This window comes from Zalophus californianus, chromosome 7, assembly GCF_009762305.2.
Source record: "Zalophus californianus isolate mZalCal1 chromosome 7, mZalCal1.pri.v2, whole genome shotgun sequence".
In the NCBI taxonomy this organism is placed as follows: Eukaryota; Metazoa; Chordata; class Mammalia; order Carnivora; family Otariidae; genus Zalophus; species Zalophus californianus.
Window position 1 is genome coordinate 70,601,517 of NC_045601.1, and position 13,698 is coordinate 70,615,214.

General features: G+C 37.6%; 1 protein-coding gene across 4 annotated transcripts in view; it reads left to right on the forward strand.

Annotated features, from left to right (window-relative positions):
• RNGTT (RNA guanylyltransferase and 5'-phosphatase) overlaps positions 1-11,962 on the forward strand; it is a 319,849-nt gene extending 307,887 nt beyond the window's left edge. For all 4 annotated transcript variants that reach the window (XM_027603258.2, XM_027603259.2, XM_027603262.2 and 1 more), the window contains 2 exons: positions 7,745-7,868; positions 9,339-11,962. In XM_027603258.2, the coding sequence (XP_027459059.1) occupies positions 7,745-7,868; positions 9,339-9,502 (288 nt within the window). In that variant the 3' untranslated portion in view covers positions 9,503-11,962. The remainder of the gene's footprint in view (positions 1-7,744; positions 7,869-9,338) is intronic.
• The last annotated feature ends 1,736 nt before the right edge of the window (positions 11,963-13,698 follow it).

The window sequence follows — 13,698 nt, forward strand, 5'->3', positions numbered from 1 at the left end:
TCAACTTAAATATCATCTCCTCAAACTACCGCACCTAAAACCAGATAGCTTTCTCCCGGCATTAGTTTCTCTTGCATATCTGTTTTCTTCATAGCTCTTATCATAATTTGTAATTTGTCCCTTGACTCTTTACTAGACTATACATTCCAGAGGACGGGGACTGTGTCTGTATCACCAGTCTACAACTCTGTGCCTGACACATGGCTGCTCAATAGTCCTTGTCAGATGGTAGGAAGGATGGATCTACAGAGCATTGTTGGTGCCGCGTTAGGTCCAATGTGTTTGTGTTTTCATATGACTGACTTTTAAACTTACATGTGAAAAGGTTTCTATACCCAATTTCAGCCACATTCCAAGCAGGGAAATAACCTTATTTGTTTCATTCTGCATTTATTGTCCATGGAGTGCCAGGCTTTGTAATAGCTGGTGGGATATGAAATGGCATTGTGGCATTGGACAGGGAGACCTGTATTTGAGACTTGGCTGTTCCATTTTCTAGATCTGTGACTTTGGGCAGGATATTTAACTACTCTAAACTTTGGACTCCATACCTGTTGAAGAGCAGTAATATAATTCCTACCTTACAAGATTGTGGTGCGAATTAAGTGAGATTATATGTATGGGTCACAAGTTTATAATGTTTGGTACATGCTAAGAGCTCAATGAATAAATTGTTAATATTCATTTATATAAAATGAGTCACATAGTTCTAGAAATAGTTGATGTTGCTTGACCAGTGGGCGGGACAGGGGGAGACAAAGATATCTTTCACTTTCTCTACTTGTTCTTTTTTTTTTTCTCTACTTGTTCTTTACTGTCAAAAGCAGAAGTGCTGCTTTTATTTATTTACTTTTAATTTATTTAAATTCAATTAATTAACATATATTATTTGTTTCAGGGGTACAGGTCTGTGATTCATCAGTCTTATATATAGAAGTGCTGCTTTTAATACTGTGATGGCAAATGGATGTCTCGCCTCCATGTCAGGCACCCAGAAACAGAAAGTACAAATGCACTGTTTATTCAGACAACAAACTGAGGATATTAAAACCCTAAAACCTTTTGTTTTGTTTTGGGGGAAAGAAAGAAAAGGTAGAAAGGAGGAAAGAGGCAAAGAAAGGCTGGAGATAGTACTGGTTTACTTTACTTAACCAGCCATCAAACAGTACAAACTGGTTTGATAAGCTGAAGCTCACAATTCTCTTGAATTTGGTTAACATCCTCTCTGAGGATCTCTCTGGGACTGGGTACTGTGCTGACAATGGGGAGATCAATGGGGAATACATATTTTAGTGATCTAGATCAAAACCAATGAGATTAACTTGATAGAAATTCTCATTCTCCACCATGATCTATATTCTTCACCACAGGCAAAGTTGTTCACTACTCCGGTTGGTTTCCACTAAGTGCTAGATACAAGCTTACATGTGGCTTTAGAGACTAGGATCTGGGGAAGGATAAATGAATGAAATGAATGAAAAGGACTTAGGGTAGAGGCTATGAAACTTTCTTGGTTCATTTTGCCTCATACACAGCATCTCTAAGCCAAAAGAAATATCTAACACCTTCATTGATTGAAAGGACGGAGCCAAACAGTTTAATAAGTATCTAGATTTTAACAACTTAGCACCAGTTAAGGATTGCATAACTTCTCAAACCTTGGAGTCAGATTATACCCCACCAACTTCTTTTATTTTCCACACTGATTTTTGTGGTACTTGGTTTTTACCACAGTAATTACCCAAAACTCAGCTTTGCAAAGGTATAATGTCATCTCAAGGAATCTCATATTGAAATTGTGAACTTCCTCCAACTAATAGTTTGCATGGTGTGCAACACGTGCCACTGTTACCCCAAAAGTTTAAAGTATCCCACAGTATCTGTATGAGTTTGTTGCAGCACACGAGGATACCTCATTGCACAGTTTGGGAACTGTGATCTTGGGGCCTGATTCCAAGACTTTGTTTTCTATAAATGTTTTATCTCTTCTTATTTTTCTGTACCACTGCATTAAAAACCAACTGGGTATTTATTTTCTTTTATGAAATAGTTGTTTAAGGAATCTTTCACTATTAAAAATGTGAAAGTTAAGCACATATAACATAGAAAGTGTGGAAAATACAGCATGACACAGGTGAAAGTCATTCCTAATTCTGCCATCCACCAATAACCATTGCCAGCATATCATTGTTTTATCTGTATGTCTGTTATTCTATATGAAGATTTGTTATATTTTGAGTAAGAACTCTTAACTAACTCTGACTTCACTGGAAGGTAATAATCCATAGTTTAGTGGGTATTTCATACCCTGGAGTTGTGAGTTGTCTGTAATGACCTTTAGGATAAATAAGGCAGAGTTCTAGCTGCCTTCTTTTTATTGGCCTCTTTGATTAATTGAACGCCTGATTGAAGGGCTTGAAGACCCCCACCATTCCCGAGGGAGAGACTTCCTGCTGCTCTGTTTCCAGCCTAGCAAATACAAAGTATGTTATTTATAAATAATAGTAGTGGTAGGTGTAACATTTTTTTTTAGGAGGGTAATTTGTCAACTGTTTTACTCTCTCCAGTAGTGGATGCGCTTTCTAAAAGTAATATATCAAGGCCCTACCATAATGTAGTATTTCTAAAAGATTATCTAATAATTCAGATTTAAGCTATTTGTATTGTTCTGACACCACAGGAAAACTTTTATAATTCCATTTCATTTCTTTTTTTTTTTTTTAAAGATTTTATTTATTTTTTTGTCAGAGAGAGAAAGCACAAGCAGGGGGAGCGGCAGGCAGAGCAGGTAGAGGGAGAAGCAGGCTCTCTGCCAAGCAAGGAGCCCGATGTGGGACTCGATCCCAGGACTGTGGGATCATGACCTGAGCCGAAGGCAGACGCTTACAACTGAGCCACCCAGGTGTCCCAATTCCATTTCATTTCTGACTTATCTTATTTTCTGTGCCTTTATAAGTACTAGAAATGGAAGTTATTTACATGAAAATAAGATTTTTGTTTCATCTACTTAAGATATGTTTTTAAAATTTACCTTCTGTCACTCTATAGAGGTAGAACTTGAATTATCAAAGAGTAGAATTAACTTCAAAATGAAAAAATGGCCAACTTAGTTTAGCTCAAGAGAGCAGTTCACAAAAGATGGCATGGAAACTTCTAAGTAAAATGTATATTCATCTTTAGAGTCTCATTGTCGTTCTCTCTCTCTCTCCTTCCCTCAATAATACTTTTAAATTCTGACCTGAACAGGTGGTGACAGTACTTTCTTAGCATAGCCTCCTGGACTGTTGGGGAGGGATGTTGTTCTTATAAAATGCTGATAGAGGACCTCATGACTGATTCTAGGGCTGGGCCAGAGAAAATACAAAGATGAGCCTGGAGAGTAGGCTCTTGAATTGCCAGAAAGGAAATGCTGAAAATAAGTAAGTAAGTAAGTAAAAATGGAAGCAAATTAAAAGGACACAGGAGCCAATCCAAGAGAATTCCCAGTGCCAAAACTGGAACAATTTGACCAACAAAATAAATGACAGTAGTATTTTATTATAAACCAAAGAATAAAATAAATATCCATGAGTTCATACTGATACAAATAAGCAAATAAATAAATGAGGGAAGTGGGACAAGTGTTCCTTACAGAAAAAGTCCAGATAATAAATGTAGAAGGGATGGAGAAAAGAGAAAACCCCCGCAGAACACCACAGGAATAATTGCTGCAGGCAAGATTCATGGAGGCATGCTAAAATTAATGAGCAAAACTTTAAGGAGAAACAGGGTATTTGTATAGTCTCAAAATATCTCTCTCAAGAAACTTAGTAATGTCTGTGGTGGTTTATAATAAATGTCCACAACTTTACTCTTCCTTCCAGGAAGTGGAGTTTACTTCCCTTCTTGAGTGGGGCTGTTTGTTCATAGTGACTCGTAACTAACCGATAGTAGTAACTTTACAGTAGTGAAACGTGGCACACACCATCTTAACGAAGTGCTCAAGGTTAGCATTACCAGTAATAAGTCATGATATCACCCCCCCCAGATATTACACGAGAAAGGCACTTCACCTCTTGGTATTTGTCCCCCAAATCCAAACCTTGGTCCAGTCATGAGAAAACATCAGAAAATTCCAACTTGAGGAACATTCTGCAAATATCTGACTAGTAGTCTTCCAAAAGTGTCAAGGAAGGTCTGAGAAACTGTCACAGATCAGAGGAAACTAAGGAGATATGATGACTAAATGCAGTGTGGTTTCTTAGATGGAATCTTGGAACAGATAAAGACATTAGTGGAAAAACTGAAGTCTGAATAGTCTGCAGTTCAGTTAATTGTGTTGCAACAGTGTGAATTTCTTTTAGTTGATAAATGCACCATACTACATAAAATGTGAACATTAGGAGAAGCTGGGTGACAGGAATACTAGAACTCTCTATACCATCTATACACAGCTTTTCTGTAAATCTAAAATTATTTCAAAATTAAAAGTTAAAAATAGAATCACTATGACTCACTGATGGCTTTCTCAGTCTAAGGATATTTGTTATTTTAAAGTGTCTCCAGAGCAAATAATTCGGAGAACTCCTCCTCCCCTCAAGCCTTTGTGTAGTCTCTCTAGAAGAAAAAGATGGGCTTTTTTTTTTTTTAAGATTTTATTTATTTATTATTTATTTATGGAAGAGAGAGGGAGCACAAGTGTGGGGAGAAGCAGAGTGAGAGGGACAAGCAGATGCCCTGCTGAGTGCAGAGCCCAACACAGGGCTTGCTCTCATGACCCTGAGGTCAAGACCTGAGCCAAAAGCAAGAGTTGGAAACTTAACCTACTGAGCCATCCAGGCGCCCGAGGATGAGCTCTTTATAGCAAAAACAGCTCTCCCGAAACAGGGACAGCAAGTTTTAGAGTTTTATCCCACTCCTAGAAATAGAAATGCAACTTTGCCTGCTCAGTATAGGTCAGTTCCCCCAACACTGATGGTTTGCCTTTTGTGACTTGGAAGTGTAGGTATTTGCCTAGCACTTAAGTTATAGAAAGTATTCTGTAAGAATAATGCAAGAGTGCAGCACCTGTGATTGTACCTGACTCTACTGTGGGCTCTTTGTCGCAGGTATTATTGTTGAGCTGCTAATTTAAAATCTCCAGAGACATTAGGGGCACCTGGGTGGCGCAGTTGATTTCAACTCAGGGCATGATCTCAGAGTTGTTAGATAGAGCCCCGTATCAGGCTCTGTGCTGGGCGTGGAGCTGCTTAAGACTCTCTATCTCCCTCTGCACTTCCACACTCCCTTCTCTTTGTCTCTGTCTCTCCCTCTCTTAAAAAAAAAAACAAAAACAAAAAAACACCTCCAGAGATACTAGATCCAGTTTCATTGGACTGTCTCTTAACCTCATTTTATTGGTAGATTCAAACAGTATAAAGAGTGTGGTGCTGAACAAGATGGATACATGAACAAAATATTTTTCAATATAAAATACATTGTATATTGATTGCTCTTTTTAAAAAAACAGTAAAATTCATTAATTCAATATAATTATTAGTAGAGATTTGAAATCCTGATTTATAAATATTTTCTTATTACTTTCAAGCTCTTATTAGCTCAAACTAGAGTAACAGAGTTGATTATAGAAGGCCTAACAGGGTCTTGTTTTAGTAAATAATAATACATAATTGGCTGAGGATGGTTATTGTCATAGATTTAGAATTTGGATACTAAAATTAAACTCCTCCCTTGTAGAATGAGTTTTCCTCATTCTCTTGATCTGATCATTAGTGACAGCTGTCTTTAGTTTGTGCACATATGAGAAGTATTATTTCTGTCAGTTAAGTATATTTTACTGCTGAACCAAATGAGTACCTTGCAGTGTATCTACCTTGGGAATATAACTGATGTGATCAATAAAGAACAATGAATTGTTCTTGAACATGGACATACATTTCAGTTAGTATAGTGGCAAGTGCATGCATGCATTTTTCAGAAAGCTGTTTCCCAGTTACTGTTAATGCATGCCCAAATAGATACACAGATACTTAATAATGCTGCTTAATTGCTGTAGTCAGATCGAGCAGCACATAATTTATAGCAATTCTGAAACCAGGAACACAAGAATGATGAGCTATATGATAAAGACTTAGTACAATTGCTGGTCAGTAAAAGTACCAACTGCATGTTGTTGATACAAGCCTGTCTTGTGTAGTACACATGATATAATTTTCTTGACACCTGTTTTCAAAGCATACCTTTCCATGTCATCCTGGTTTCTTTAGTGAATTTACTTATAAAGTGTTTTTTGTTTTTGAAAGCAGTATGTTATTTCCTAATTTTATATTTAATTAAGAATTTTACTGGTTGGCCACTCTGTGCCAGGTACTTTCATTTATTATTCTTCCAGTGTCCCAGTAAATTGAGAACTCCTTTGCCCATTTTAGAATTATAAAATGGAGACTCTGAAAGGTTTAGAAACTCAGCTCTGTTAGACCCTACATGTGATAAATGTGGTTACCTAGCTGAATGAGTTGCCTAATACTTGGCTATAGATAATGTATCAAAAGTAAAAGGAGGTGGATCTTTAGGAAGAAAGGGAGGGGAATTGAGATTAGAATAATGAATATTTGAGAATAATTCTAACAAGTTTGCTAAGTGGAACATCAGTTTTTTGGGCATGTCTGTTCCAGAGCCACTGAATGTATTGGTCCTGTTGGATTTGTTGAAAATGCAAATAATCCAATCAAGGGCAATACTCATTAAGGGAAAAGGAATATAATTTGATGTGCACTGCCTAATCTGTGAATTGAAAGCATCTTTTAAAAACTTACTTCCCTTCATATTCCTAGGTGGTATTGAATCTGTGGGTAGAAAGATGAGAGCATTTCAAATAATACTAATGAAGTTTAAATGATTGCAATCTACCATATTGTGAGGAAAAGTTGTTAGCTGTGAAAGATGAGGACAGAATTAAAATATTACCATGACTGGCATTTGATTTGAAAACTGCAAAGATAAGCTTAGGTTCCTATTTATGAAAACTATCCTCACAGCCTGATGAAATATCTTTTAAAAGGTTTTATGGTTACCATGGATACTCATTAGCTTTGATAGAGTAAGTTGTAATTCATATTCAATCATCTGAGGTGAAGTAGCCAAAAAAACCAACCAAACTAAAATCTAAAGTAGCTTCATCTGTATGTTCATAGTAGTTTGGAGATGGAAAGGGTAACTAACCTAAAGATTAGAGTTTGGATTAGCTGTTACTTCTTGAAAAGTAAAATACTTAGGATGTGCATTACCTGAATCTGATCCTAATGTTTACTTTTTGTGTGTAACTTTTTCTTTCAACTAGTAAAGGGAACTTCTTAGGTTTTGACATAGGAATTCAGACAGTGAGACCCTTCTGAAAGCTGACGAACCTAAGCAGCATCCTCAATTTCTGAAAGCCATAGGGACGCAGAAATGTTGAAGGCATTGGTCCCTAGGGTAACCTATTTGCATTTGGCCCAGAAGTGGCTGGTTTCTGCTTAGCCTCTTTTAATTGCTATATATTGACAGCTGTTTTCATGACTGTTTATAAAATGTCGGATTAATGAGCATGTGTACAAGGGAGTGCACACCATATCCTTAGGCTTGATGAGACACTTCAGATGACAAAAGGCTCTGCGTGAAGAGTTACTGAGGTGTTTTTGGCATTCCCTAATGTGTCTGTCACATAGTGGAAGCAAAAAGGCTTTCGAATGATTTAAATATTTTCCTCAATTCTCTTTTAAAACAGGTGACAAAGGAGCTAAAACAGTATGACAACAAAATTATAGAATGCAAATTTGAGAATAACAGCTGGGTCTTCATGAGACAGAGAACAGACAAAAGTTTTCCTAATGCATACAACACTGCCATGGGTGAGTATGACAACCTACCAATGTTTGTTACATTAAAAGAGAGAGCGAGTGCACGTTAAGGTTTTAGAATCAAATGTGCTGTCTTTGGTGTCCTGCTTGATGGGGCATAGGGTCATTCGGACCCCTGTCCTTGCTGGCTGGGAAAGGGGCTGTGACTGTCAACTCCAGCTGGCTTGTAGATTCCCGTCTCTAGGCCTATGGGCTTGTGCCCATGCACTCAAAAGAGAAGTGTAAAGGGCAGGATAATGGGCTGTATACAAGTTGAATTTGTTGAACAACAACAACAACAACAAAAGCCATGATAATTTCAGATCTATTCAGAACTATAAAAACCATTGTTTGCCAGATGGTAAAAGACAAAATTAGCAGGGGGAAAATGTAATTTCCAGCTCCTAAAATAGCTTTACAAACAATGGAGAACAAAGTAAATGAAAACCATTAAAAAAACAAAACAAAACAAAAAAAACCCTCCTGAAACCTGCTATGCTATCCTTCAGAGAGTTCTTTGGGTATAATATAAATGCTTTGGGAATTCAGAATAGTAAGTTTCTTTCATGGAGAACAACACAAATTAATTAATTTTATAAGGTAAACTAGTTGCTCTGGATTGCATTTTTAGTGAAGCTGAGAAAAAAAGATAAAAACTAAGATTAAAGGTTAATAGAATCGTGTGCTTTTAGACTGCTCAGTCAGTGATGATGCTGATTATGTATGTGATAAGCTTATGAGAAACTACAGAGATTGCCAGTTTTGGTTTTGCAGTTTATGAAAGTTACTCTTGTACATTTAAGGTTCTGTTGGAACTAGCATCTGTGTTCAGACAAGATGAGTTAACTTTGAAAATAGGAATAATTAAGCCAGTGTCCTTTTTTCCCCCCAAACTAAATATATAAATACAATTCAAAGGACTGGTTGTCAATTTTGATCAAATAAGAAAAGGTGCCGTATTTATTCATAATTTTATTATAATACCTTACTTAAACAGGTTATTAAAATAAAATAGTATGATCTGCCAGCTACAATGGCACCTCCCTGTTCAGTGGAAACGGTGGCTGGTGCTGTCATGACAGGGTGGAGTTTCCTTCTGACAGATGGGACTGAAGGATGATAGCACACGTTTTCTGGAGAAGTTTTGGTTGAGTATAGACTATAGTTGTGGAACATTAAAATCCTATAAAAAGAGTTTTGGAGAGGTGGAAAACCATAGTGAAGGTGTGGTTGTAATTCCAACACTTAAAGTTTTGGTTTAAAATTAACAGTACAAGAAAGAGTAGCCACCAGAAAAGCACTCATTTTGGGGGCAGGGGAGGGCGGAGAATCGTTTACTGTGGGAAGCGTGTCACCCCAGTTGGTGAACTGGAAGTGTTTAGCATATTGGGATGAAAACCTTTCCCCTTTCGCATCGCCCTGTGGTGAGTCAGCTGCCTTAATTAACCCTCACGTGAGACACGTGTCTCCCTTTGTCCACAGCTGTGTGCAACAGCATCTCCAACCCTGTCACCAAGGAGATGCTGTTTGAGTTCATCGACAGATGTGCGGCAGCTTCTCAAGGACAGAAGCGAAAGCATCATCTGGACCCTGACACAGAGCTCATGCCTCCACCACCTCCCAAAAGACCTCGCCCTTTGACCTAAGACCTGCCTCTGACTTAAGGATTGAGAGGAAAAACGAGTGAGAAAAAATGCTGTTGCCCCATTTTTGCAGCCAGAGAAATTGGAAAAAGAGTGTGGCTTGATGTTGATACACATTTGATTTTTTTTTTTTTAAGTATTGTAGCCAGCCTGTAAATATTTGATGCATTTGTTTCTTTAGTGCTACAATACATCATGGACTTTAGACATTTTATTTATATCTGATAAACTCAGCCTTACCTTGTGAATTTGAAGATTGAAATATCCAAAGGTTTAATTGAGATTGAAATCAATGAAAAAGAGGCCTTGTTTGTATATGGATAACTTTCACCTTTAATTTATAAAGTTAGTAATCTGGAACTGTGAGCGCATAAAACTGTATTTTTTAGAAGCTGTATTTCAACTATGGTAAATTTTCCTTTAAAAAAAATCTAGGCAATGGCATTAAACATTCTTGCTATCATTTATCATGGATTTCCTACATTTCTGAGTTTCTTGTATTCAAAAACAAATGACAAGGTTGTTAAGTATTGTACTGTATTAAACAACTTGGTCTGGCTTATATCATTTTAAGAAGTTTTTTTTTTTGAGATGTAAAAGTAAAAAAGGAAAGCCCCGTTTTTGTGAATTATATCCTTTCTAAAGGAAGTATATTGAGTGTTTTCATGTTTCTCTTCTTTGAATGAAAATATCAGATATCCAATGTGTCCATTCTGGCAGTAGTTTTGAGTTACTTCGTAGAACGTAGATATACACCACCAGGTCCCTTTTATGTGTTGTTCTCCTGGGAGACTCTTTCCCCCCCCCCCCCCCCCCTCTAAAAATGCCAGGGCTACTTCTGCTTTACCTCAGTGGTATTGGCACATTGTAAATTACATTAAAACACACAACTCACTGTGATTATGGGAGTGATATCAAATACAAACTATGTCGTATTAGTTCCCTTGAACAAAACGGCAAAGGAAATGCCAGCCGACTCCTTTGATTAGAAGGTAGTGCCAATGGAGTAGAATGCTGTCACTAGAAAATGCTCTCCCACTGCTAGATAAATGCAGAGGCAAAGAGTAGAACTAAACATCAAGGAAGCCAAGACATTTATTTTCAAAGCCAGAATTCTATCTGTGTTCTGTGCTGGGGATGCTATTTCTGTTATACATCTGAATTTTAAAACATTTACTGATAGATAATGGATTTAAAGAGCAGCTGATTGGTCATCTGCCATTGTTGAGAAGCTGTGTTCTGATTGGTTTGTGAAGGAACTCTGAGAATTAGCCTATTAGGGGCTAATGTATTTATTTTTAGAGGTAGAGGTTTTAAGTATGTGTATTTAAAACAAAATTTCATGATCTGAATTTTATATATGTATATGCATATATATATGTCAGTATATGCATCAGTGTATATTCTACTAATACAATCAGACATGAAAAATGCAAATGAGTTACCCAGCAGACTGAATATCTGACAGGATTTCTATATGCTATAGCACAGATTAACCAAAAATGTATTTATATTCACCTGAGTTTTAATGTTTTTAAACAGAGTTTTCTCCTGCAGTGCTTTTCTATGTGAAATACTAGAGTCATGCTTGGGCTTTTTCCTTTGTTCTTTCCAAGTTATGTAACGTGTAGTGAATGTACCCAGAATGTCAGTTTAGTATTTCATTCCTGGAGTGCTTTTGTGTGTTTGGGCACTAAAGGGAATAAAACACCTGACTGCCACAGTGACTGCTGAAAGGTGGAAATTTGTCAGGGTTCCATAGTGTCTTGTACAAAATGGATCTAAAAAAACACCTATGCAACTCCAAATAGTCTGATGCCTGCTTCGCCAGGATTAGTGACTCATTTCACGTGGTATGTTGCTTTCTTCCGAGCCTGTATAAATGCAGAGCCCTTTTGCAGGTATAAGAGCTAGTTTTTGCCAATGATCTTTAATGGAGTTAAATGTTTATGGTAATTGTAACCTTTTAAATGAGTTATGTGAAAAGAGCATCTCATTTTTAATACACCCAGATATTTTTTCCTTGCCTTTGTGCATTTTCCAGGACTTAATTTTCTTAATTTGTTCTTTCCTTTCAATTATAGTGGAGTATAATAGCTGGCCTAATAAGTAGATCCCATTTGGCCCCTGAACACACTATCATCTGCAGTATCGTAAAAAGTCATCTAGAAGGTCAAGGGGGAAACTCGAGAGGCAGGAACTGGGACAGCAAGAAGGAAAGAAACCCTTCCTTCTCAGCCCACTTCACAATAACTATTTTCTGACACTGAAGTTTCGTAGACAAGAATAAGAAAACTTTGCTTTCCTGAGTTATCAAATATAAAAGCTTTTACTTTGAATTTGGAAAAGATGTGGATGACTCGACTGCCTGGATGGTTACATTTGCTTTCCGTGAAATGCTCAGAAAATGTCAGGACATTCCTTTTCTGTGTGTCAGTGTGTATTGTAATAAAACTACTGATTTAAAATAACAGAAAGTGTATCTGCTTTGTTTTGTGTCCCTTTCTTTAATGATTTTCTGTTCCTTTCTGTTGCTGGCATTATCTTGCTTGTCAGCCATACCCCATCGTAATCCATCTGGTTTTGTTGCATTCTAGAATTAGCATCAAGACTTGGAAAATCCTCTATTTTTCTTCCTGAGAAATCAAAAAGTTGGATTGACATGGGGGGGTGTAGTTTGCACCTTTTCTTTTTGGAGTGTAGGGGAGTGGGGGGAAGCACAAAGCACATCTTTAAATGATACTTACAATATTTCTGTTCATCCACCTCATCTTAGTACTCTATTACATGAGTAGTCTGTTACATTATTTTTAACTCATTTAATTCTTTCCGCAGTAAATATTCTGAAATAATGAAGTAATGACCTCTGTCAGTTTTTTTGTTTATCTGCATTTTTTTATAGTATGGAATTTGCCATTTTTAATTTTTAAATGATACCATTTGGAACTATGTGCATGGTCCCTTCTAGCCAAAAGATCTTGAAAGTCAAGAACCAGATACTTGCAGATGAGGAAGACTAATGTGGTGGAGAAAACCCTGGGCTAACCCCAGAAACCAAGTCTAGGGTCTGCCTCTCCTTGGTTCTGTGTTCTCTGTAGATCTCACCCTCTACACCTGTCTCCATCTATAAAATGCTGAGATCGAGCCAGATGATCAAAAAGAGCCATTTCAGTCTAACATGATTCTTTTGAAGGCTCGTGCTTTGTAAATAGCCCATGTTCGCAATGAAGGCAATATTACCATTACTGAATATTTACCAAGCACCAAGACTGTCCTAAACACAACCACCCTGTGCAGGTAGGTACCGTTATTGACCTCATTTTGTAGTTGAGGAACCTGAGACTCGGACAGATAATTAACCCAAGGTGACGTAGCTAGTAAGTTGTGAGCTGAGACCCAAACATAGGTCTTTCTGACTCCCAACGCCTAATTTATTTTTCAATACTCCTAAAGGTTATGTTGCAGTCCCAGCATGGGGGCTTCTTGGGTGCCAGAGGTCCCAAACTGTTTGTTTCTTTGGTGCTAACAGAATTTCAAGCACCCCTCTCCAAAACAGGGAGATGAAGTTGGGATCAGCAAAGTAAATATATTTTTAGGGACTTATTTAACCACTTATTTAACAATATTTAAATGTGAGTGACACAGAGGCCATGGAAAGAAGTTTAATATTCTCATTAAGATGCTAAATTCCAAAGACATAATTAGGAAGAAATGTGATTAAATTACACACTGGGCCAACATTTTTCTGATTGTCGCATAGTTAACTGTCAACTCTGATGCTTTGGCAGGTTGGTGTCAGACTTGGTTAACCCAGAAGTGTCCCTCCTCCTCCCGGACTCTGATATCAGGTGACCACTGTGCAAGATGAACAGGGTGGTGGTGGAGGGCCCTCAGAGCAGGGGCTTTCCAGGCTTCTAAGAAGACTTTACATTTCCAAAAATGAGCGCAAGCATCTGGGGTTGCCAGCTATTTTGCCATGGAAGGGCTTTGTGAAATATTAGGTTGCCATTATTTCATAAAGAGAATCTCTTTTTTAAAAGATTTTATTTATTTCAGAGAGAGAGCGAGCACACACGCACAAGTGGGAGGGAGGGGTAGAGGGAGAGGAAGAAGCAGACTCCCCGCTGAGCCGGGAGCCCGATGCAGGCCTCGAGCCCAGGATCCTGGGATCATGACCTGAGCCGAAAGCAGGCGCTTAA